At 39.6% G+C, this 26121-nt stretch overlaps 1 protein-coding gene across 6 annotated transcripts in view; it reads left to right on the forward strand.

The window, feature by feature from the left end:
- Positions 1-26121, forward strand: part of COPG2 (coatomer protein complex subunit gamma 2) — a 197789-nt gene that overhangs the window by 30978 nt on the left and 140690 nt on the right. For all 6 annotated transcript variants that reach the window (XM_006088343.3, XM_023753521.1, XM_023753520.1 and 3 more), the window contains 4 exons: positions 10471-10546; positions 12450-12542; positions 13633-13719; positions 14799-14956. In XM_006088343.3, coding sequence (XP_006088405.1) covers positions 10471-10546; positions 12450-12542; positions 13633-13719; positions 14799-14956 — 414 coding nt within the window. The remainder of the gene's footprint in view (positions 1-10470; positions 10547-12449; positions 12543-13632; positions 13720-14798; positions 14957-26121) is intronic.

The raw sequence follows: 26121 nt of genomic DNA on the forward strand, positions 1-26121 counted from the left end.
ATTTTAGAGCCAGCATTTTCTAATTTTGCACGCAAAAATTAAGTGCCGAAAGAAAACTTGCATTTTTGGCCATTTTAAGTTGATATCATTTCTAGTTAAATATTCTGATTTCTGTTAAGTATTTGCAAGTAAAGGCTTCCTACGAGGTGTATTAATGGAGTCTGGGGTTTGAGAGTTTCGGGCCTTTTGGTTTTTTGTTTGTTTAATCCTCACATGAGGATATGTTTTTATTTATTTTAGAGAGGTATGAGAGAGAAATGTCGGTTGGTTGCCTGAACAACTGGGGATGGAAAACACAACCTGGGTATGTGCCCTAACCAGGAATTGAACCCATGATCTTTTGGTGTATGGAATGATGCTCCAACCAACTGAGCCACATTGGCCAAGGCATTATTTTGGAATCTGTAGAGTCTGAACAAATCTCTAGGGATAGTGTGTAGTGCAAGCATGTCAAACTCGCGGCCCGCAAAGAATATTTTTGCGGCCCAGCCAATATAACAGTATGTAAAAATACATAATTATTAATAACGAACTACAACATTCGCTAATAACTGATTACTATAATTGTGTTGCATTCATTTCCTTTACCCACCTTATGTGCAGGCACACCATCTCTCTCCACTAATACTAGCAGCGAATATTTTAGCAGCCGATTGCCATGTCACTAGTCTTGTACTAACTTGTTTGGTGTGTGCAACAGGAAATATTTCGCTTTTAGAGAACAAGAAAAATAGGTTTATTTGCGTTACGCTTAGGAATTTGTGCAGTTATTCAGTGTCTGGTAAGTTAATGTTCAATAAGAAATACTATTTTTTATTAAAATGTTCTCTTTTATGTTAACGATGACTCATTTATTTCAGCCCTTTGTATTCAGCATGTCTCTATCGAAATAAACCTACATTTCTGTGAAAACTGAAGCTTTTGTTTATTTGCGGCCCACAGAAACTTAACCCTTGTTTGTTTGGTCCGTGTTAGCCTTTGAGTTTGACATGCTTGGTGTAGTGGGTCTAAGTGTGCCGCTTGTTGGTTGAGTTCCCCAGGGCTCTGACCTCTTGAGTTACATCAAACCTCTTATGTGCTTTTGTTTCTCTCCCCAGCTGTCTGATACAGCTGTGAGGACTCAGTGCTAGGTGACCAACCTGGACAAGGGCAACCCTGGACAAGGCAATTGTTTAATTACAGTTGAGTTGGAATTCCCTCTGGGGCTTCTGCATGTCATGGGTAATGATGCCCCCTGACACCTCTACAAAGATTCTTAGTCAATTAAGAATATCCGAGATTCAGGCTGGAGTGAGTACGTGCCCCTTATCTTCAGAGCAGAACAAGTTCAGGCTCTCATTTGTCAGCAAAAGGTTTTTGTTCAGACTTTCAGAAAGCAGTTCCAATGGAAAAACCAAAGTTAAAAATCAGCCACCTATTTTTCCTTCAGTCCTGCCTTTGCCTGGGTCCTCTCAACCCATAACTTTTTAGTTCCACCTTGAGGATTAAAAAGAAAGAAAAATAAAAGGCAGCTCAAGTAAAATCTGGGCCTCTTACTTTAAGACAGGGAGGTCTGGAATTCCAAGCAAAACTCACCCAGGTCCACCCGATGCAAAATTAGGAGCTGGTAGGTCACAATGGGCCCGTGCTGGTACCTAGCTGAGTCTAGTTCGGCAAGGTGGTCCTGGGTGGGCTTCTTCGGAATCCTGCTACACCAAGTGAATGTCAACATAAGAAAAATCCAAACCTGTAATAATTTTTGTGAGTTTATTTGAGCCAAACTGACAGTTATTGCCAGGGAGAAACACCTCAACAGATTGAGAAAATACTCCAGAAAATGGCAGTTTTGCACCTTATTTTATACATGACAATCATAAAAGGAGGTATTAATGATTATATGAAATCCATTGGTGATAGATTAGGAAGGTGGGAGAAAGGAAAGTTGTGGAGGAGGTACCTCTGGAATTGGATAAAAAGTAAAATGAGAGACATTTCTTTTCCATAGGTGGGTACAGGGTAGTCAGCAATCAACAACACCATAACGGTAACAATGAGGGGATGTGTGGTCTCTGCCCTGGTATGGTGGTTGTGCTTTGAGGAATATGGAAGGGGAAGGAAATTACTTTGTAATTCCAAAGGCATGTTATCCTAGGTGCAGAAAGAGACAGGCTCAGTTAAGGTGAATACTGCCCTAGCCGGTGTTTTGCTCAATAGTTAAGACGATCAGCCCCAGGACTGAAGGGTGGTGGGATCAGTTCTGATCAAGGGCACATTCCTTGGTTGCAGGCTGGATCCTGAGCTGGGTTGGAGTTTATGTGAGAGGCAATCAATCGATGTGTTCTCTCACAACGATGTTTCTCTCTGTCTTTCCCCTTCCCTTCCACTCTAAAAAAAAAAAAAGGTGAAGATTGATCTTTGTTAGGGTAAAATACTGCCCTAGGACATGACTACCCATCATGAATTGCTTTTAGTTAGAAAGTTTTAATTTCAGACCATCCTATGTCGTTACTTTAGATCTTTGTAAGGCTACCACTGAAGTCTCCCCTGAGCTTGTCAGGTTTAGTATGTGACCCCTTTTCATCCACACTGTAATATGTTGAGATTTGGGAGATTCTGGGGATGGGGTGAATATGTATGTACGGGTTAATTTTGCCTATGAGAGGGGTGTAGCCCTGCTGACACAATGATTTTATTTTGGCCCTGTGAGACCTATGTTGGACTTCTAGCCCATAGAACTATAAAATAAAACATTTTTGTTGTTTTTAGACACTGATCGTAGTCATTTGTTACAGCAGATGTAGAAAACTAATATAGTCGATGGCCATTAATTGCGTTAGTTTGGTAAGAAACCAAAGAAATTAAGAAAGCCTGAAGGCATGCCCTTCACAACTGAATATATATGTATGGCCAATAAGCACATGGAAATGTACTTAATATAAATAATTACGAGGGAAATGCAGATTAAAACCTCAGTGAGATATTATTCTATACCCACTAAAATGATTAAAATAACAAAGCCTGGCAATACCAAAATCAAAAAGCCTGCTTCACTATCAGGTATATGGAACAGTTGAAATGCTCATACATTGTAGATGGGAATGTAGTGTTGACGTAAGAACATTCAAACTGTGTTTGAATTTTTTTAAGTTTATTTAAGCCAAACTGATGACATATGCGGGGGAGCATGATTGTAAACACTCCAGAGCCGTGATTTTCAACCTTTTCCATCTCATGGCACACATAAACGACTAAAATTCTGTGCCACACCAAAAAATATACTTTTGTCCACCTGACAATAAAAATAGATGTAATTTAAAGAAAAAGGGTATAATTTTGATTCATTGACACTGGACAGCTATTGTGTTGGCTGTTGTCATTTTTTTGAGGATCTAGGGGCAAAGAGGTCAGTGCCCCTGACTAAATAATCAAGTATTGCATGTTTTAAAAATTCTTGTGCCATACCAGTTGAAAAATCACTGCTGCAGAGAATAACAGTCTTGCAGTTTCTTTTATGCATTTGGAATTAAGGTGGGAAGGTAAGGAAGATTACATCAGGACCGTATAAGGTCCCTGAAATCATTTGGTCTGGCCCTGCCAAGGCAACCACAAGTGGGACTCGAAATTCAATAAATCTAGGAGCTTTTTTCATAGCAACATAAATTTATATTAAGTGAATTATATTAAGCCAATGATGTTATAAATACCCAAATGGTCCTTGGCAGAAAAAAGGTTCCCCACCGCTAGAGTACAGGAAGGTGGGAGAAAGCAAGGTGGAGATTGGCTTACAGGACAGTTTTCAAGATTATGTGCTCTCTTGAGGGTGGTTAGGCTTATTTTAAAGATGTGTTAACCTTGATGCACAATGGCCAGGCTTGCTTAAAGCAAAGATAAATCTTTTTTTTTTTTTTTTCCCCCAGAGAGAGGAAGGGAGAGGGAGAGAAAAACATCAATGATGAGAGAAAAATCGATCAGCTGCCTCCTGTATGTCCTCCACTGGGGATCTAGCCTGACACCTGGGCATGTGCCCTGACTGGGAATCAAACCATGATCTCCTGGTTCATGAGTCAATGCTCAACCACTGAGCCACAGGCAAGAAAAACCTTTTATTAGAAAGTTATATGCCTGGGGCATGACTACTCACCATGACCTGCCCAGTTAGGAATTTACAATCAGATCATCCTATGAGGTTAATTTTCATAGAACCCCCTTTTTTGTCCACAGTAGAATGGTACAATTGTCTTAGAAAAACTTTACCCATTTCTTAAAGTTAAACATATACCTGCTCTGTGACCAGCAATCCCATTGCTAGATTTTACACAATAAAAATAAAAATATATGGTCACAGAAAAGACTATAAGCTGATTATTTAGCATCTTTATTTGTGATTGCCTTAAATGGGAAACAACCCAAAAGTTCATCAACAGGTTAATGGGTAAACAAATTGTGGTATATTAATATAGCGGACTACTCCTTGGCAATAAAAAGGAACAAATTGCTTATTTGGGCAACAACACGAATACATTTCTAAACATTATCTTGGAACAAAAGAAAACCAGTGATTCTATTTATGTGATTCTAAGACCAGCCAAAACTCAGCTGTGGTGATAGAAACCAGAAGTCTAGTGCGTTGGGGGGGATTGACTGGACGTAGGCCTGAGAAAGTTCTCTGAGATGCTGGAACTGCTCAGTGTTTTATTTTGAGTGGAGGTTACGTGAGTGATCCCAATTGCTAAAAACATCTAACTGAGCACGTAAGCTGTGCATTTTTAATTATGTATAAAGTATAACATTTAAAAACAAACTAACACATGAGCTTTGGTTAGTTAAAGATGGTCATCTGTATTGACAGTCTGGTCATCCCACTTTACCCCGCTCTGATGAGCCAACCCAGGAAAGATGTACCTGAAGATTGCTTAGAATTCCGGAATTGAGTCCTGAGGAAGGATCTCACATTAGGGAGTAGCAGTGGCCTGTGGGCTGGGGCTTGGGTATCAGTATGTGATAGGTTCCATCCCTAGTCTCAGAAAATCAAATGACCAGTTCATAAACCATAATTTAGGAGGAAATATATTGGTTGTAGAAACTGTTGTCTGGCAGGCAGTTTTGAAATCAATTGTTGGGATACTGTGAGGATTTGGGTAGGGGGAGGGCAATATTCTGAGGTTCCTGAGGGAATAAGAAGCTAAGTTCATCCACTTACTTGGAAAGAGAAATTCCAGCCTGAAACAGCTTTTCTATTTGAATGGTGGCCAGCTTTCTGGGCTTCCCTTAGCGCAGTCAAGTTAAGACATAAAATTAACCATCACAGTGTGTTTAATGGGTGTTGAGAACCTTTCTGTATGCTGCTTCCCTTCCCTCTCATGCCCAGTTGACAAGGAGACTGCCCTGATTTATTTGGGTTAATACCTATTCTCTTTTAAAATGAAATTGTGGAAAATTTTTGAGAAATGATGATGAATATGATGCCAAGTCTCAAAACTTCCTTCTCAAAGCCTAATAAAATGAGTAACAATGAATAAAAGGGAAAGCTGGGGGACTTATAATTCTAGCTGAGATGGAGTAAGGACACTGCAGGCTAACTCTCCCATGATTACAACAAATCGTCTAGATCAAAGTACAAAAAGCAGATACCTAAGGCCCCTGAAAAGTGAATACAGTAATAGCAGGTGAATTTGGGGAGAGAAAACAGTAATTAATGAATAACCAATATGGTAACAGTGAGTTTCATGGTTATTTTTCCTCTTCATACTCTGGGTTTGACCCAAGGGCAGGCTAAACAGGGGAACTGTCTATTGACAGGGTCAACAAAGACAGACAGAAGCCCATCTCTGTGGCCTGAGCACCAGCTCAAAGAAAGGCCCCTATAAGCTGAAGAGCATGGGGGAGAATCCTTGTTTGTTTTAGTTTTTCTGTTTACTTTCGGGTCCTGCCCTGAGGCCAGCCCCAATTGTGAAACAACTTTACTGTGGTCTGAGCAGTGTTGCAGACACCTAAAAACTGTGAGATAAAATCTGTCCCTGAGGAAAGGGAACCTTTGTGTGAAGAGTGGGGGGAAATTTTTTGGTCTTCTACTTCTGTGTCTTGAGGACCTACTTGCACAGAATTACGCAGATGCACAGGGAGCTAAAACTGAGAGAATCCCATATTCCTGACTAGAAGAACTGGGAAAAGGAGTCCTTGAGAGACAGAGTGTGGGAGCAGTGACGTGCACGAAAGATCAGGCAGAACTTGTTGCCTGAAGCTAACTGGGTGGATTGCTTGCTGAAACAAAAGGCAACATTCCTCAGAGACTTGTAACAGGACCCAGTCTCCTGACAATATTAAAAATGTCCAGCTATAATCCAGTATTAGTCAACCAGGAAAGACTGACCAATTCTCAAGAGAAAAGGTAATCAGTAGATGCCAACCCCCAAATTACCTAGATTTGGGGGTAAAAACTTGAAAGCAGCTAGTGCAGCCATGCTCCATAAAGGTGAACACTCTTGAGATGAATAGAAAGTAATTCTTAGCAAAGTTATATGTAAAAAGAACTAAATGAAAATTTTAGAAATGACAAAGTAGAATATGTGAAATAAAATTCATTGACTGGCCTCAATAACAGAATGGCTTTGTCAGAGGAAAGGGTCCATGAGCTTGAAGATAATTCAGTGAAATAGTCCCAACTGAGAACAGAGAGGAAAAAGTAAAATAAGCTTCCTATTTGCTTTTTGTTTTTTAAACATTTTATTGATTTCAGAGAGAAAGGAAGAGGGAGAGAGAGATAGAAACATCAGTGATGAGAGAGAATCATTGATTGGCTGCCTCCTGCACGCCCCTCACTGGGGATGGAGCCTGCAACCCAGGTACATGCCCTTTACCAGGATTGAACCTGGGATCCTTCAGTCCGCAGGCCAACGCTCTATCCACTGAGTCAAACCAGCTAGGACAGCCTCCTGTTTTTAAAAGCTCTTTTGCTGGGCATAGCATTCTGGATTGACAGGTTTGTTTGTTTTCTTTCACTCCTGTAAAGTTGTATTGATTGTTCTAGGGATCATTCTAGTATCATTTCTCTTCAGCCTGAAACACTTAATTTAATATTTCCTTAGAAATATTTCATTTAATAATTGTGACAGATACTCTTCGTTTACCTTCATCTGAGGAAGTCTTTATTTCACTTTCACTCCTAAAAAATATTTTTAGTAGCTATGGAATTCTGGGTTGTCAGTTTCTTTTGTTTTAGCATTAAAAAGATGGTGGTGTCCCATTGATTGTCTTCTGACATCTGTGTTTCCTGATGAAAAATCTACAGTATTTTCAGATAAGTTCCCCTATCTGTAATGTGTCATTTTTTCCTACTGCTTTCAAGAGTTTTATTTTTGGTTTTCAGAAGTTTTGCTAGGTACTTGGGTGTGGAATTCTTTGAGTTTGTTTTGTATATGATCACTAGTGCTGAACCAGAAAGTTATGTCTTTCTCCAAATTTAGAAGTTTCAAACATTATTTCTTCAAAAAATTTATTTTTGGCACCAATCTCTTTTCTCCTCTTCAGGTATTCCAATGACATTGATGTATTCCCATAGGACATAAAATTAACATACAAAAATCAGTAGCCTTCATGTAAACAAACAACACACAGCACCCCACTACAACAACACATAAGATTAAACACTTAGGAATAATTTTGACAATAAATGCACAAAACTTATATGAAGTAAAAAAAATTTAAGCCCTGAAAGACTCAAAGTATACTTGAACAAATGTAAAGATACCTGCTGTTTTTGAATAGGTCAACATTATAAAAATTTCAATCCTCCCTAAATTAATTTATAAATTCAGTGTAATCCCAGTTAAAAAAAAAAGACTCTATTATGGAGTTAGAAAATTTGATACTAAAGTTCATGTGGAAAAGCAAGCAGGTTGGAGATAACTGGAAAAGGAAAACCATGAGGGAGGATTAATCCTCCCAGCCTGTAAATATTAGGGCCTGTAAAGTTAAAACAGTGTGGTGGTACTGACACATGAATAGACAAATACACCAATGGAACAAAACGTGTGATGACTTTGTCATGTTTCACCTCTGCCATGCTGATCTGCATTTTCCAGAATTCTCTGATACAAATGGAAAGTACAGAATTAAACCCAAATATACATGGAAATTTAGTATATGACAAAGGTGGCCTCTCTCTCTGTACTCACTGGGGTAAACTTGTATTTTTCAATACATGATGCTGGGACAACTGAATAGCCGCTTGGAAAAGTTAAAATCAGATCCGTATTTTACATCATACACATGAATAAGCTCTAAATGGATAAGGAATATAAATTAAAAAGTAAAACCATGCAAGTACTAGAAGAAAACATGAGTGTATTCCTCTTTAATGATGGTGTAGGGCAGTGGTCGGCAAACTGCGGCTCTCGAGCCACATGCGGCTCTTTGGCCCCCTTGAGTGTGGCTCTTCCACAAAATACCGACTTCTGCGCATGGGCCACGAAGTTTCAGTCGCACTGTATGTGTGCGCCCGCACGTGGTATTTTGTGGAAGAGCCACACTCAAGGGGCCAAAGAGCCGCATGTGGCTCGTGAGCCGCAGTTTGCCAACCACTGGTGTAGGGAAAGGCTTTGTTAATTTTGACTAAAATTCCAGGGACAATGAAAGAAAAGATTGATAAATTTGATTATATAATTTTTTAAAAATTACATGGGAAAACCACTGTAAAATACAGGACGAATAAGGGGCTTGCATTGGTCCAAGTTGTGGTACCCAGTTATTCTTAATGTATTGCCATGGTGTTCTATTTGACATTGCCATGTATTTCATGGCAAAAGCAGCATGACAGTGGCTCAAGACTAGGAGATCCAATAGTTTTACCATGTTCTGCTTCTAGGAGCAGACACCCCAGTGCAGTGATGGGATAGCCTACTGAATACTCACTGAGGTAGTAGGCTGCAGATAGGACCCTGTTAGGTTGGGGAATTCTCTTCCAGATGCAGGCCAGGCTATGGTACTGTCACCAATAGATACATTTGGTTACTTAAAAATATATAGATATCTAAAATTAAAAAATAATCTGCCAATCGGAAAGATTCTCAAGTTATGTTATTAAGTAAAAAAGGAAGGTACCAGAAGAGTGGGGACCCCATTAGCATGAATTTTTAATAAGTCTCTGTGGTTTTCCATATATTTTTAAAACTGTGGTACTATAGGCTAGGGTGCATGAGGGGAGTCTTAGACTTGATATTTTTTACCTTTATGAATATTTTGAAAGTGTACCTGTTACATAAATGAAATACTTTTATAATTGAAAAAAGAATGAAATTGAAGGACTAACAGTTATTCACAACTTTCTCTTCTTGGTGTCCTAATGGAGTACGTTGGAGGTGTGGCCATGAGGGGAGCTGAGCAAGGGAGATGGGTAGTCATGTTAGGGGTTGTGTCAGTACACGAGGATGAGTGAAGGAAGGGTAATAGGGTGAGTAACATAAAGGCCAAACACCTCTTTAAAGTATAAACATAGAATTTAGTAGCTTAGTCCACACTACTCTGGCCTGTTTTTAAAATGAGGCAGAAAAGTCTGAAGTCATTGACAATTGTTATTTTAGAAAGCCATGGCTGGAGAGAGTGACCTCATCATTTCAGTCAGTTTCTTTAATTATTTTTTTAAGTTTTTCATTTATTTGAGAGAGAGAAATAAAAGAAATATTGATTTGTTGTTCCACTTTTTGTACATTCATTGGTCAATTCTTGTATGTGCCCTGACCAGGTATTAAACCTGCATCCTTCATGTATCAGGACGATGCTCTAACCAACTGAGCTACCCACTGTGTCAGTGTCCCCTCTGCCATGTCAGGGCCAGTGTCTTTTAAAGAGTTACGTCTGATAATGGTGGGTTTTTAGGATTTGAGGAGATGTCAGCCCAGGGCTCTGAATACTATCTCATCTTTATTTTTTATTTAAAAAAATATTGATTTCAGAGAGGAAGGGTGAGAGAGAGAGAGAGAGAGAGAGAGAGAGAGAGAGAGAGAGAGAGAGAAACATCAATACCAATGATGAGAGAGAATCATTGGTTGGCTGCCTACTGCATGCCCCACACTGGGGATCGAGCCTGCAATCTGGGCATATGCCTTGACCAGGAATCAAACCGTGACCTCCTGGTTCATAGGTCAGTGCTGAACCACTGAGCCACGCCGGCTGAGCATCTTTATTTTTTTTTTTATGCCAGTTGTCAGTATCTAAAATATGGTTTATGTGGTTATTATCTCTCTGTTACCGCTAGAATATAAGCTCCATGAAGGCAAAGACTTTGTTTAGCTCGCTGCTGTATTAAGATTTAGAACAGTCTTCTACCCAATAATTTTAATGTTTATCCAAAGAAGACACTCAATAAATATTTGTTGAATCAATAGCTCTGTTGAGATAGTTATGGGGTTAAGTGGAATTAGCTAAGGCTGGACTCCACAAGAGGGAAGACTTGACTCTAATTGATCTCACAGTAACTAATTTGATTTTTCTTAGTCTCACCAAGGACATGACAGGAAAGGAAGATGTGTACCGAGGCCCGGCCATCAGGGCTCTCTGCAGAATCACTGACGTAAGTTCTCCTTGTTTTGCTGGGGTGTTGAGCGGGAGGGCGGAGAGGGGGGGCTATGTGTGGTGGTGGTGTCACTGTTTATCTGCAGGAGGCCATGTAATTGAGTAGGATTCCCTAGTCTGACTCTGAATCTTCAGTACAGGCACACCACCTCGTTTTACTGTGCTTCACAGATACTGCATTTTTTTTTAGACATAATGCTATTCTTACACACTTAATGACTACAGTATAGTGTAAACATAACTTTTATATACTCTGGGAAACCAAAAGAATTCATGTGACTTGCTTTATTGTGATACTTGCATTATTGCATGGCCTGGAACCTGCAGTATCTCTGAGATATGTCTGTGTAAGAGAAACAGGACCACCAGAAAGGCTTTTGTGGTTCCAGCTTCTTTTCTTTCAAATGGTTTTTTCCTTTTGTTTATTTAGATTAGTCTATTTCTTTCTCTGTTTGCCCTCATAGACTTTTGGTATAGCCAGGGCACATTGCTTACAGGAAACAAAAAAAAAACATTTGAATTTAGCTTTAAAAAGAAGTGTTCTTACAAAATATAGAGCGCTCAGAATTTGAGGTAAAACTTAGAACCAGAAGCCAGAGCAAGAAAGGAACCCAGCGGCAAGATTTCTTAGATACTCACTGTTATGATCCATCATTTGCCAGACTCAAGCCTCGTCATTCAAATAGTTCAGGAAGACAACCTGGTTAGTCATCAGCCAGCCCAGTAGCTTGTATACACCTGTATCTGACTCAGTCTGTTACATCTGGAGAGATGAGGGTACATAGTGTGCTAGGAGGTCCATTTCTTGGAACTGTGAGTAGGAAAGGTTAAAATGGAGGGCAGGCTGGGCATTGATAAACAAATTAAATAATATTTCAGGTATACTAATGCATGGGTATATGTTTGTAATCCTCTCAAGTTTTAAAACTTGAGCGTATATGTTTGTAATCCTCTCAAGTTTTAAAACGAGCAGGATCAAATGGTAAATCTGGATTCTAGAAGGAATAATATTTTATTGTGGTTATTTTTGTTTTTAGCATTAAGTTGGTGACATAAGACTTGATGATACCAGTGCTAACAAAAGGACTCTCTTCTAAAAAACTTTCAGTCTGTTTACGTATCTTCAGGGGCCAGCACCTTTCCAGTGCTAAGCTTTCTTCCAGTTAAATTAAAAAGAACTTTGTTTTCAGAGGATTTTGTATGGAGAGCTCACTATAGTAGTATATCAAACATTTAATTATGTATATAAAATAATCAGATTACACTTGACTTGTAAGACTCTCTGGGATCCATATAAAATAGATCCCCTTCACATAGAGCAGTGGTTCTCAACCTTCTGGCCCTTTAAATACAGTTCCTCATGTTGTGACCCAACCATAAAATTATTTTCGTTGCTACTTCATAACTGTAATGTTGCTACTGTTATGGATCGTAATGTAAATATCCGATGTGCAGGATGGTCTTAGGCGACCCCTGTGAAAGGGTCGTTCGACCCCCAAAGGGGTCTCGACCCACAGGTTGAGAACCGCTGACATAGAGGAATTTTCAGGACTTCAAAAGCACCTTTCCTCCTCATCTAGGAGTTTCCTTTACAACACCCTTGGTAGGTTGACCCCTGCTTATGTGTTTCCTCAAATTGGAGCTCTCCACTTTGAGACAGTTTATTTCATTGTTGAATAGTTATTTGTCTTTCTTACATATAGATGTCCCTCCTTGAAGCTCCCACTGGGTTGTCTGGGTTCTGCTGGATGGGCTATGATTATTATATGCTAATCCTTTTAATGCAGTCTAAGTATTTACACAGAAACTAATATATGACTGGTTTTCGTAAATTATTTTGAAGTGGTAATATAGTGTGAAAATGTTTTGCTTCAACAACTTTTCTCTCTGAATTTTATTAGGGAACATTGCTGCAGGCCATTGAAAGATACATGAAGCAGGCCATTGTGGATAGAGTCCCCAGTGTATCCAGCTCAGCATTGGTGTCTTCCTTAGTAAGTGAACAAGACAGTGGCTGCCTAGTTCTTATGCATGGTACAGTTTCTAGTTGCAAAAGCAAAGTGATTCTCTCACAAGTGAAACATTTAAAAAATATGTGTATACCTCTGTTACTTTATCCAAGAATGTTTTGTCTGCCAGGGGAGCATTGAGCAATTAAAATGGGCAGTTAAAAACATGAAATTGTCATGGGCTTGTAAGGTTTTGGTAATCAGAAAGTTATGTTTTACACATAATAAAGATGGGAGGTATGGGTCAGGGAAAGACAGGGATGAAACAGGGTTGATCTCTCTTATTTTTTTTTAAGAAAATTATTTATTTTAGGTGGGGAGGGAGGGGAGAGAGAGAGAGAGAGAGAGAGAGAGAGAGAGAGAGAAATTAATTTGAACCTGCAACCTTGACCTAGAAGATGATGCTCTAACCCACTGAGCTACCCAGCCAAGGCTCTCAATCTCTTTTTTTTTAAATCTTCTGTTATGACCTGCACTTTTACCTCTTGCCTCTTGGTTCTCTACTTTCCTTGCTGCTCACAGTGTCCTTCAATCCAAAGTCTCCTGTCCCACTTCAAAAATTTTCTCCCAGGAAGTAGCCTATTCTTTCTCTTTTTTATCAAAACAAAATTTATTACTTACAATCTATCACACTGCATTTAATTAACATTGATTACTAATGTGTAAATGGATTCAATCATCTGAATCACAGGAGTTACCTGGTTCTGGAATATAATTGACCAAGAGAATATAGTGGTTCTCTGATTTTTTTCTTCTAGGTGAGTTTCCTAGAAGTAGAACTTATAATGTTAACATTATTTAAGTACTATCCATCCCTTTCTGTCCCTCCCCTCTCCTTACTTCCTTTTACACATCTCTCTGGGCCTACAGGCATATGTTACTTGCCTTTCTAGGGAATCTTGGAGAAAGTACTTTTGGTTTTATTACTTGCCTCAGGAGCAGAGATTTGAAATAGACTTATGAAGCTACAAAGTTGTTTCTTTTCTTTTTTTTAAATGTCTTTTGGAAAAGAAACTCATGCTTCTAAACTTCCAGTGACCATGTCTTATCTATTCTCATTTTTTTCTGCCCTTAGCACCTGATGAAGATAAGCTATGATGTAGTTAAGCGCTGGGTCAATGAAGCCCAAGAAGCTGCTACAAGTGACAATATTATGGTCCAGGTATGGATATTGAATTATTTTAGCGTCTGTCTCAAGATCAGCTTTCTTTAACCTTGCATTGTAGGGGCAATTTATTGATTCCAAAAAATGAGTATTAGCTAAAGGCTAATATTAAGCAGCCTGTGAGTGCATATTCTCAAGTAGGTATCCCACTAATTATGATTACTACCATAGGCCCTGCTAGTGTTCAATTGAAGCTGTAAGAAGGTTAGAGAAAGCTTCTTATATTCAGTAGCAGTTTGAGAGGCTCATTCCAAAGGTCCTTCACAGTGCATTTCAATCCTTTATTTGAAAAATAAATTGTGAAGAAGGATGTTCAATTCCAGGCTTTTCAGGCCTTGATTATAGTAAACATTATAACAACAGTAAAGAGTAATTTTTACATTGTGAAACTTTAGTACCATTTTGTTGGAAATATCTCCTTTTGATATTCATTAGGCTGTTCCTAATTAAAAGGAACAAGGTTAAATCCTTAACTGGCAATTTTATGTAAAGTACCCCATTTGTGTTTGAGAGGGTACTTATTTATCCCCTTTCTGTGTTTATAACTTCTCATGTTAGCATACTCAGTTATGAGGAAACACAGTAGTTATTTTTCTCATGGGAAATATTCTCACTCTCCTAATTCCATTATTGTGCCTTTACACAAAGTGCCGTGATAATATTCGTGCACTCCTAAAGCCTTCTTCAGGAGATGTGATCCCTTAACTTCTGACATGGTCACAGGTGATTTAAAGCCACTCGAAGGCCTGCCACACTGGTGAAGCCATGGACCTGAGACCTTTGTACTAAGGATGAGTGGGGCAGGGCTGACCTGCCAGATGTACCCTCAGATTGTATGTTACCTTCTTAAGACTTCTCCAATCTAAATTTACACCTTCTGGGGATAAATTCGAAACTCGTATCCTTTCAGTCTTGCCTGTGTTTGATTCAAAGTGAAAAAGCTATACTATCTGTGTACTTTTGACCTGAGAATCTTTTTATTAAAAATCTAGTTCCATATGATTTCTACTTTCATGTAATTTTGTCTTCTTCCTACTCAGTTTTATGTATGTTACGTTCTTTTTCTTGTTCTTTAGTACCATGCATTGGGAGTCCTGTATCACCTTAAAAAGAATGATCGCCTTGCTGTCTCTAAGATGTTAAATAAGTTTACAAAATCCGGTCTCAAATCACAATTTGCTTACTGCATGCTGATCCGAATTGCCAGTCGCTTACTAAAAGAAAGTGAAGAGGGGTAAGTGTCTTCATCTAAACTTAAGTAATTTTTCCTTTGCTGGTAAATATGCCTCAGAATTTATTTCCTTAATGAATATTTTTTGGGCATTGCTGACTTTACAGATTATATATTTTCTGAATTAAAAAAAATCATGGAATTCCAAGTAACACAACTTCTGAAAAAAATTAATATATGCTCTGGTATATGTATTTAATAGATTATGATTATTAATAGTATAATAACAAATTGACCCTAAACAAAAAATCCTTAAATGTGGAAACTGGAAGTAACATTAAGAATCTTTTTTATCCCTTTTATTTTTATAAAAGAGACTATTGAAGTATTGTATTTCATTATTTATTTATTTAAATTATTTAAAGGGCAGGAGGGAGAAAAATAGGATTACATATGTAAGGTTCTTATATTGTTCATGAAGCAGTATTATATTATTTGATGGTAGTCTGTGGTAACATAAGGATAAATACTATGATCTCTTGAGTACCCACTAAAAACACCTGAAAGATATAATGTAAATGTTAACAGAGAAGATAAAATAGAATATCCAAAAATATTCAGTTGAGCTTCCTACAGTGGTGGAGTAGCTTGGTCATATTAGCCCTCTTGCAAATAATGATTATATAATCAGTATAAAACTATTACCCCCTCCCCCCCAAAACAAACAAACAAACAAACACACAAAAAAACAAGAAACCCCACAACTATTTGGAAGTTGGCCTGGTGATTCATGAAAAGGAGGCAAAAACTGGAGGGAAGTTGATGCCTGGACAACCGAAGCTATACTGGGTGAGATTTGGGTATTTCTGGGTAGTCTCCTAGGGCAGTTCCCAATTCTCAGGTGGGATCACAGGAAGGTATAGTATTTACTGGACAGAGGGGTCAGAACACAGTTTGAGATTAGAAGAGTGATGAAAACTTAGGGTGGAAAACCTGGAAAGGAGGGAACCACCAATGGGTGAGCCTCAAAATCAATTTTAATCTACAAAAATCCTTGGTTGGCCCATGAACTGTGCACATACAGGGGAAGACTCTAGGAAACCTGGCAAACTGTAGTAGCTCTGAGCTGAAAGAACTCAGTGGAGAATTCAGTTGCAGCTCACCATGGAGGAAATAAAGTTTGGAGTTTGAGCCAGGTTGACTGCCTGGTAGAGAAACATCATGCATTCTGGAGTCTTTACCTCATGTCATTCACAGTGTCTGTAGTCATGTACCACATAATGCTGTTTTGGTCAATGATGGACCAGATATGATGGATTATAATAAAGCTGAAAATTTCCTATTGCCTAGTGATGTCGTAGCTGTCATAATGTGATAGCACCACACATTACTGGCATGCTTGTGGTGATGCTGATGTAAACAAACCTACTACATTGCCAGTCATGTAAAAGTATAGCACATACAATTATGTACAATGCCTATTATTTGACAATGATATTAAACAACTATGTTACTGGTTCATGTATTTACTATACTTTTTGTTAGTTTTGGAGGCACTCTTTCTACTTATAAAATAAGTTTGCAGTAAAACAGTATGTTATGTTATGCAGCAGCAGCTCATTTTTATGGGCCTCTTGATTGTATTATTTTCTCTTGTGCTTGATTTAATTTGATCTTATTTTGTTCATCATGGCCGCTAAGCATACAGAATCCACTACTATTGGTGCCAGTAAGAGGTTATGTTGAGTGGTTGACCTAGAAATGACATTGAAAGTGATTGAGGATGTGGAGGTGGGAAGTCAGTGATGGTTATTGCTCATCCGTCAGGCATGTCCCATCTATATAATAAAAGCCCAGCAACCATTAAGGCGGAATGACCAGAATGACCGGTCGACCAGTTGCTATGATGCGCATTGACCACCAGGGGTCAGACGCTCAATGCAGAAGGAGGGGAGGGAGGTGCAACGAGGCCAGGAGGTGCACGCTATGGCCCAGAGATCCCAGGAACTGCAAGCCCAGAGCTTGCTTTCCAATAAAAAATATACAAACAAACAATCAAAAAAACGGCCCAATGCCGCCACCCTGGAAAGAATGGCTCCAGGAGGGAAAAGCTTCCCCAGACCCCACCTAGCCTAGCTGGTGCGTCGCGGGCTCACAAGGACTCACCTGTGACATGCAGGAAGAGCAGCCCCTCTGACTCCAAAGCTGGTCACACCAACAGCTGCTCCCTGCCCAGCTCCATGGTGAACTCAGCGCTGCTGGGCTGCCTCATCTCTGACTTCCAGCTTCTGGCTTCCTGCCTGCCCCTTTGTATACTACATGTGTTTGGAGGCGTGGCTTCAGCCTCCCCGGCCAATAGTGCCACAGCACAGCCAGAGAGTGGCAGGTCATGGCCAGCAGGGCTGGCTGGGCATTGATTTGGCCTCTGACTGACATCCATGTGCAGTTACACTGTGTTTATATTTGTAGGGAAGCAGGGCAGCCCACTTCTGCCACTCGCCTCACCTTCTAGGTTAAGAAAGGCTGGCTGATCTCCGTGTTTCTCCTCCTGTCCAGAATCAAAACCTCTTGGGGATGAATGATCCCAGCAATGGCCCCACCACACACTTGGTGTGACTGTCACAGACATTCCCAGTCATTACAGCCCATTCCTCAGCCCCCAGTGCCCTGCTCCACCCACTGCCACTCCTCACCTGTCACTTCCTGAAGACCACCTTATGTTATCCTATTTGAAATGTGAGCAAGATCTCAAATGCCCTCCTGTCAGTAGCTCCCTTGCCTTACCTTTCTTCCTCTAAAAACCTTGCATTTTAAAAATATATATTTGGTTGATTTCAGAGAGGGAAATAGAGATAGAAACATCAATGATGATAGAGAATCATTGATTGCCTGCCTCCTGCACGTTCCGAAGTGGGGATCGAAACCTCCCCCTGTCCCTCCCCCCATCCCTCCCCTGGCCAGCAGGCCCCCGGTGGCGCTGCGGCACCAAGGGAAGGAGGAGGGGGGAGGCTGGGAACCGCAGGGTGGTGGGGTGCCGAGGGCAGTGTCGGAGTCTGGTGTCTGTTTCTTCTGCGCCCTGCCCAGTAGTAGTCACCTCCTCTCCCGACCCCGCCGGGGCCTTTGGGCCCCGATCAGCCTGGCCCTGATCGCCTGCCAGGTCTAGGTATCCCACCCATGCATGAATTTCATGCACCAGGCCTCTAGTCCTATATAATAAAAGCCTAATATGCAAATCAACCCAACAGCGGAATGACCAGTGGTTGCTATGATGCACACTGACCACCAGGAGGCAGACACTCAATGCAGGAGCTGCCCCCAGCCTGCAGGCCTGAGGCCAGCCAAGGCGGTTGCCAATGGGGGCCCCCCAACTGCCCCACCAGTTGCCCCAAAGAGGGAGGTGACCGGCGGTGGGGGAGGGGCCGGCGAGGGGCCGGCTCCAGGCTGGCTAAGGCCGGTGCCAGTGGGGGCTCCACAGATCAGCCTTGATTGCCAGCCAGGTCTAGGGACCCTACCCATGCATGAATTTTGTACATCAGGCCTCCAGTTCCACTATAAGAAGAACAAGAACAGTGTCCTGGCTGGTTTGGCTCAGTGGATAGAGTGTCGGCATGCAGTCTGAGGGTCGTGGGTTCAATTCAAGTCAAGGGCACATACCTCAGTTGCAGACTCAATCCCTGGCCCCAGTCAGGGCAAGTGTGGAAGGCAACCAATTGATGTGTCTCACGTCGATGTTTATCTCTTTGTCTTTCCCTCTCCTTTCCACTCTCTGTAAAAATCAATGGAAAACTATCCTTGGGTGAGGATTAACAAAAAAAAACAAAAAACAAGAACAGTGACAGATGCTGTTAAATGATTTGCTTTATTAAGGCAATGAGAATAACAAAAAATGTCAGATGTGGAGAAACTTCTAATGACCTGGATTAAAAGCTAGACATAGAAGTGTACTCCTCTCAGCACCATGATAATCTGTGCCAAAGCAAAAAAAATCTGTGATGTTGAAAGAAAAGGCTGGACATGACTATCGCGTTGAATTTACCACTAGCTCTGGGTGGTTTAAACCAGTGGTTGCCAATCTTTCAGACCTCACGGACCACCAGTGGTCCTCAGACCACTGGTTGGTGACTGCTGGTTTAAATGATTAAGAATGGTTATTCATTCCATAATGTGAAAGTGAGTGGTGAGTCTGCAAGTGCTGATATGAAGGCAGCTGAAGAATTTTTGGAAATTCTAGATAAGCTGGTTGTGGAGGAAAGTGACTTTCCAGAGCAAATATTCAATATGGATGAAACCTCTCTGTTCTGGAAACGGATGCCTGAAAGGACTTTCATCCATAGGAGACCAAGTCAGTGCCAGGTTTCAAGGCTTTTAAGGACGGGATAACAGTCTTGCTCGGGGCAGTGTTGCAGGCTGCAGAGGGAAACCCTGGATGGTCTGGCACAGTGAGAACCCCAGTGCCCTCAAGCATATCAGTAAGCACACACTGCCAGCATACTACAGGGGCACTAAGAAGTCATAGATGACCCAGCTCTTCTTACAAGACATCCTCCTGAATTGCTGTGCCAGTGAAATGGAGAGGTACTGTTTAGAGAATAACATACCTTTCAAGATTTTGCTTATTGGACCTGGGATCCAAACCTTTTGGCTGTATTACATAGCATGCCAGCAGCAGGACTCTCCATGCGAGCTCCCATGGGTGGGGAGTACCAGTCCCTCTGCTGGCATGATGGGAAGGAGCTGAGTCCAAGCTTTGTGGTTGACTAGAATTGATTGCCTTATACCAAGCATGTCAAACTCAAAGGTAACACGGGCCAAATAACCAAGTTTTAAGTCTATGTGGGCCACAAAAAAACACACAAACAAAAGCTTCAATTTTCATAGAAATGTAGGTTTATTTCGATAGAGACATGCTGAATACAAAGGGCTGAAATAAATGAGTCATCGTTAACATAAAATAATAGAACATTTTAATAAAAATATTTTTTCTTGAACATTAACTTACCAGACACTGAATAACTGCACAAATTCATAAGCATAATACAAATAAACCTACTTTTCTTGTTCTCCAAAAGCGAAATATTTTCTGTTGTACATACTAAACAATTTAGTACAAGACTAATGACATGGCAATCAGCTGCTAAAATATTCGCTGCTAGTATTAGTGGAGAGAAATGGTGTGCCTGCACGTAAGGCACGTAAGGGAAATGAATGCAACACGATTATAGTAATCAGTCATTAGCGAATGTTGTAGTTTGTTATTAATAATCCTATATAATAAAAGCCTAATATGCAAATCAACTGAACAGTAGAACGACCGGTCGCTATGATGCGCACTGACCACCAGGGGGCAGACGCTCACACAGGAGCTGCCCCCAGCCTGTAGGCCCCGACTGGTGGTGGCAGCGGGGGACGGGGCCAGCGAGTGGGCAGCGCCAGGCCAGCCAAGGCGGGTGCCAGCAGGGGCCCCCCAATCGCCCTGCTGATCACCCCACAGATCAGCCCTGATCGCCGGCCAGGCCTAGGGACTCTACCCGTGCACGGATTTTCTGCACTGGGCCTCTAGTTATGTATGACAGGATATTGTAAAAATTAAAGTTACGAAATTTTTATTAAAATGTTTCTTACATACTATTGTATTGGCTGGGCCGCAAAAATATTTGTTGTAGGCTGCATGTGGCCTGCGAGTTTGACATGCTTGCCTTACATATTTGGTTGAGTCCAGTTGTTTTGAGGTTCATAGGAATCCAACTTCTTTTTTTGGTAGCCAGCTGATCAGTTTTGGATAAAATTATCCTTATCCCTCACTTGTTAAACTCACTTGTTAATTCTCAGAATTTCTCTGACAATTCTTTTTGGTTTTGTATGTATGTTATCATAGATGGCATTTCAAAAAATTATATTTTTTATTATAAACTTCTCTTTTAATATTGTATTGCCTTTACCACAGCCCATAACTTTTGGTATGTCATGTTTTTGTTTGTCTCATGGTATTTTCTAATTTCCCTTTTGATTTCTTCTTTGACCCATTGGTGGTTCATTAATGTGCTGTTGTTTAATTTCCACATATTTGTAAATTTTCTAGTTTTCCTCCTGTTAATTGATTTCTAGTTTCATTCCATTTTGGTTGAAAAAGGTACTTGGTATGATTTAAATCTTAAATGTATTAAGACTTGTTTTGTGTGGCCTAATGTGATTTTTATCCTGGAAAATGTTCTGTGTGCACTTAAGAATGGAATGTTCTGTGAGTAGGTCCATTTGATCATAGTGTTTCAGTTCATGAACAGAGACGGTTTCTTTATTTATTTAGACTTCACAGCAGGGTTTTGTAGTTTTCACTGTAAAAGTCCTGAATTATTTTTATTCAATTTATTTCTAAGTATTTTATTCGTTCTGATGCTATAAAGAATAGAATTGCATTAATTTTGTTTTGGATTTATTGTTGCCAATAAATAGAAATACAGTTGAGTCTTGCATGTTGGTTTTGTATCCTGTAACCTTTGTATGGTCGTTTACTTCTGTGTATGTGTGTTTCTTGAGATTTTCTGTGTACAGAATCATATCATTTGTGAAAAAGAGTTTTCTTCCTTTCCAACCTGGATATCTTTAATTAATTTCTTCCTCTCCTTCTTTTCCCCTCCCTTTCCCTCCGCTCTAACATGAATTGATTTTTTGTTAAACCAATTTTGCGTTCCAGGGATAAATACCACAATTATAGTACATAATTCTTTTTACATATTGCTGGATTCAGTTTGTTGATATTTTGTTACGAGTTTTGTGTCTGTGTCAGGAGGGATATTGATTGCAGTTTTTACATGAAAATTTGTTTTTGTTCGGGTAATACTGGCATCACAACATTAGTTAGGAAGTAGTGTGCCCACCTCATTTATTTTCTAAAAGAGTTTGTGGGGGATTGGTATTATTTCTTTACATATTTGATAGAATTAACCAATGAAGTCATTGGGACCTATGCTTTTCTTTGAAGGAAGATTTTAAATAACTAACTCATAGGTCTGTTTAGATTTTGTATTTCTTCGTGAATCAGTTTGGTAGTTTGGTATTTCTGGGGACTTGTCCATTTCATTTATGTTATTTAATTTGTTGGCATATAGTTTATTATATACCTTTATAATCATTTCAATTCCTTTAAGGTCAGTAATTTGTGTTGTTTTCTTGGTTAGTCTAGTTCAGTGGTCGGCAAACTCATTAGTCAACAGAGCCAAATATCAACAGTACAACGATTGAAATTTCTTTTGAGAGCCAAATTTTTTAAACTTAAACTATATAGGTAGGTACATTGTTATTAACTTAATTAGGGTACTCCTAAGCTGGCCTTTGCTAAAAACGTCCTCAATCTGATTGAGGTATGTTCGCTGAGGTCGACCCCTTCCAACTCTCCCATCCACACTGGTCTTGTATACTTGTTTCGTCTATCTCCTTTCGTTCATCCTCTCTATATGTCCAAACCATCTCAACATACCTTTCTCAATCCTTGACACTACATCTTCTTTCACTCCACAACGTTCCCTAAAATTAACTTAATAAACGTTCCTTAAAGTTTTAAGTCAACTTCGCACTGTACGTGTGTGCCCGCATGTGGTATTTTGTGGAAGAGCCACACTCAAGGGGCCAAAGAGCCGCAAGTGGCTCGCGAGCCGCGGTTTGCCGACCACTGGTCTAGTTGAACATTTGTCAATTTTGTTAATCTTTTCAAAGAACTAACTTTGGGTTTTATTGATTTTTAAAAATTATATTTCTTCATTCTAGTCCACTAATCTCTGCACTGATCTTTTAAAATGAAATTTATTGGGGTGACATTGGTTAATAACATTTAAGTTTAAAGTGTACAATTCTATAACATGTCATCTGTATAGTGCATTGTATGCTCACCACCTACAGCCTAGTCTCCCTCCATCTCCCTATATTTGGCCCCCGTTACCCTCTTTATTCTCCCCAAGCCCCTCTTTTTTTCTGGTAACCTTCTGTTGACTGTGTCTGTGAGTCGGTTTGCTTTATTTTGTTCATTTGTAGCTTTCTGTTTTGTATTCCACACATGAATGAAATTATATAAAATCCATATTACTTCCATATGACTTACTTTGCTTGGCATGATACTCTGAAGATTCATCTATGTTGTCCCAAATAGCAGTATTTCATCCTTTCTTATGGCTGAGTAGTATTCCATTGCATATATGTACCACATCTTTATTCTATCATCCATCAAAAAACACTTAGGCCCAGCTGGTGTTGCTCAGTGGTTGAGCGTCGACCCATGCACCAAGATGTTGGTTCTGGTCAGAGCACATCCCCGGGTTGTGGCTTGTTCCCCAGTGTGGGGCGTGCACGAGGCAGCTGATTAATTTTTCTCTCTCTTTCCCTCTTCCTTCCTCTCTCAAACCAATAAAAACATGTTAAAAAAAGAAAAAGAAAAATGGGGAAGGAACACTTCTCAACACATGAAAAAAACAACAACCCCATTTAAGTTGCTTCCATGTCTTGGCTACTGTGTATAATTCTGCAATGAACATATGGGTGCATATGTCTTTATGAATAAATGTTTTCAAACTTTTCAGGTAGATACCCAGAAGAGGGATGCTGGGTCATATTGTATCTCTATTCTTAATTTTTTGAGGAACCTCCATACTGTTTTACATAGAGGCTGACCTAATTTCCATTTCCAATAGCAGTGTTGGAGGGTTCCTTTTTTGCCTCATCTTCTCCAACACTTTTTATTTCTTGCCTTATTGATAATAGCCATTCTAACAGGTGTGAAGTGGTATTTCATTGTGGTTTTAATTCCCTGTAGCTAGTGAGGTTGAGCATCTTTTCAGTTATGTTAGCCATTTGTATATCTTTTTGGGAAAAGTATCTGTTCAGGTCCTCTGCCCATTTTAAAAATAAGATTGTTGGGCTTTTGTTTTTTAATTCTTTATGTATTTTGAATAAAACCCCTTATAGGAGGTATTGTTTTTAAATATCTTGTCCTATTCAGTTGGTTGCCTTTTTTTTTTCTTAGATTTTTATTTTTACACATTCTTGTGACATTTCTCTTTGTAGGGAAGAGGAGGTTAGCAAGGTAAGCCTTTTAGACGCTCTATCCACTGAGCCAAACCGGTTTCGGCTCAATGTACATTTTAAACAAACAAATATTGAGACAGCCAGTGGGAAGGTGAGAAACATTCCACAAATATGGTTATGTCTAAACAACAATAAATAGGAAAAGACAGTGTCCTCACCCCATCCAACCACAAAGTTGGTTTCCCTCGTCTCCAGGGTTTTGAAGGACACAGAGCTGTGGGATGACCTGTCACAGCTGCTCCCGGGTGACCCAGAGACTAGATAACCATCCACAGCTCATGATTCTGTATAGGTAAATACTCTTGCGGGATATTTCTCAAAGATGTGCATTCCAACAGGGAGATAAGAATGAAGATCTAAGATATTTATTTTCCAAAAGAGAAGTGGATCTGCCTTTTTGTTTTATTGTTTCTTCTGTTGTGCAGAACCTCTTTAGTTTGATATAGTCCTATTCACTTATTTTTGCTTTTATTTCCCTTGCCTCTGGGATCAAGTTCAATCCTCTGAGACCAAGGTCCATAAGTTGAATACCCATGTTTTTGTCAATGAATTTTATTGACTCAGATCTTATATTAATGTCTTTAGTCATTTTTGAGTTATCTTTTGTGTATGATGTCATATAGCAGTCTTGATGTGGCTTTCCAATTTTCCCATCACCACTTATTGAAGAGGCTTCCTTTTCACTATTGTATGTTTTTGGCTTGTTTGTTGAAAATTAGTTGCCCATATACATGCGAATTTATTTCTGAACTTTCAGTTCTGTTCTATTGGTCTGGGTGTCTGTTTTTGTGCCAATATTATAGTGTTTTGATTATTGTAGCTTTGTAGTATAAGTTGAAGTCAGGGAGTGTAATACCTCCGGCTTTGTTCTTTTTTTCTCAGGATTGCTTTGCCTATTTGGGATCCTTTGTGGTTTCATACAAATTAGATAATTTTTTGTTCTATTTCTTTGAAAAATGTCATTTTGCTCTGATCTTTATTATTTATTCTTTTTGCTGTGGGCTTAGTTTACTCTTCTTTTTCTAATTTCTGAATTGTGGAAGCCTAGGTTATTGATTTTGAGACCTTTCTTCTTTTTTTGGTATAGGTGTTCAAAGTTATTAATTCCTCTCCAAGCATTGCTTTAGCTACATGTCATAAATTTTGACTTGTTCTTCATTTTCATTTAGTTTCAAATATTTGGTCACTTTCCATTTGATTTATTACTATTATTATTATTACTAGAGGCCCGATGCATGAAATTCATGCAAGGGGCTCAGCCCTCGCAGCCACGGCGGCTGCCTTGGCTCTTGCAGCCCTGGCTTCATCCAGAAGGTCATCTGGAAGAATGCCCAGAAGGTCGTTCGGCTGTCTGGTCTAATTAACGTATTACGCTTTTATTATTATTATTTATTATTATCGACTAGAGGCCCGATGCACAAAATTCATGCAAGATTAGGCCTTCTTTCCCCTGGCTGCTGGCACTGGCTTCCCTCTGGCACCGGCTTGTCTGGAAGGTCGTCCATAAGGATGTCCGGTCTAATTAGCATATTATGCTCTTATTATTATAGATTTTAATCAAAAGCATCTTTATTTTTATTTAAACAATTAAAACAGTAAAGTAGAAATGAAGTTACTTAGCAATTCCAGGGAGTTGATCATAACAGCTTGATGGATTAGAGATCTGAACTTTTAAATGGGATCAATTGTGACTTTTTTCTTTACCAGATTAAGGAAGTTTTCTGCCATTATTTCTTCATACACCTTCTCTATGCCTTTCTCCCTTTCTGCCTCTTCTGGCACACCTACTATTTTAATATTGTTACATTTCACATTGTACCACAGCTCCCTTAAGCTGCCCTTCTGTTTTTTAATTGTTTTTTCTTTTTGGTTCTCTGATTGAGTGTTATTTTCAACTCTGTCTTTTAATTCACTGATTCAATTCTCAGCTTCCCCTAATCTGCTGTGTATTCCTTCCAATGTATCCTTTATTTGTGTTATGTCATTCTTTATCTCAGACTGTTCTTTTTTCATAGTTACTATATCTTTTTTCATTCTGTTGAGCATGTTTACCATCATTACTCTGACCTCTATTTCAGATAAATTTCTTATCTCTGCTTCATTTATCTCTTCTTCTGTAGAATTCTCTAGTTCTTTCATTTGGGGGTTGTTTCTTT

The sequence above is a fragment of the Myotis lucifugus genome, unplaced genomic scaffold (genome assembly GCF_000147115.1).
Source record: "Myotis lucifugus unplaced genomic scaffold, Myoluc2.0 scaffold_46, whole genome shotgun sequence".
Taxonomy (NCBI): Eukaryota; Metazoa; Chordata; class Mammalia; order Chiroptera; family Vespertilionidae; genus Myotis; species Myotis lucifugus.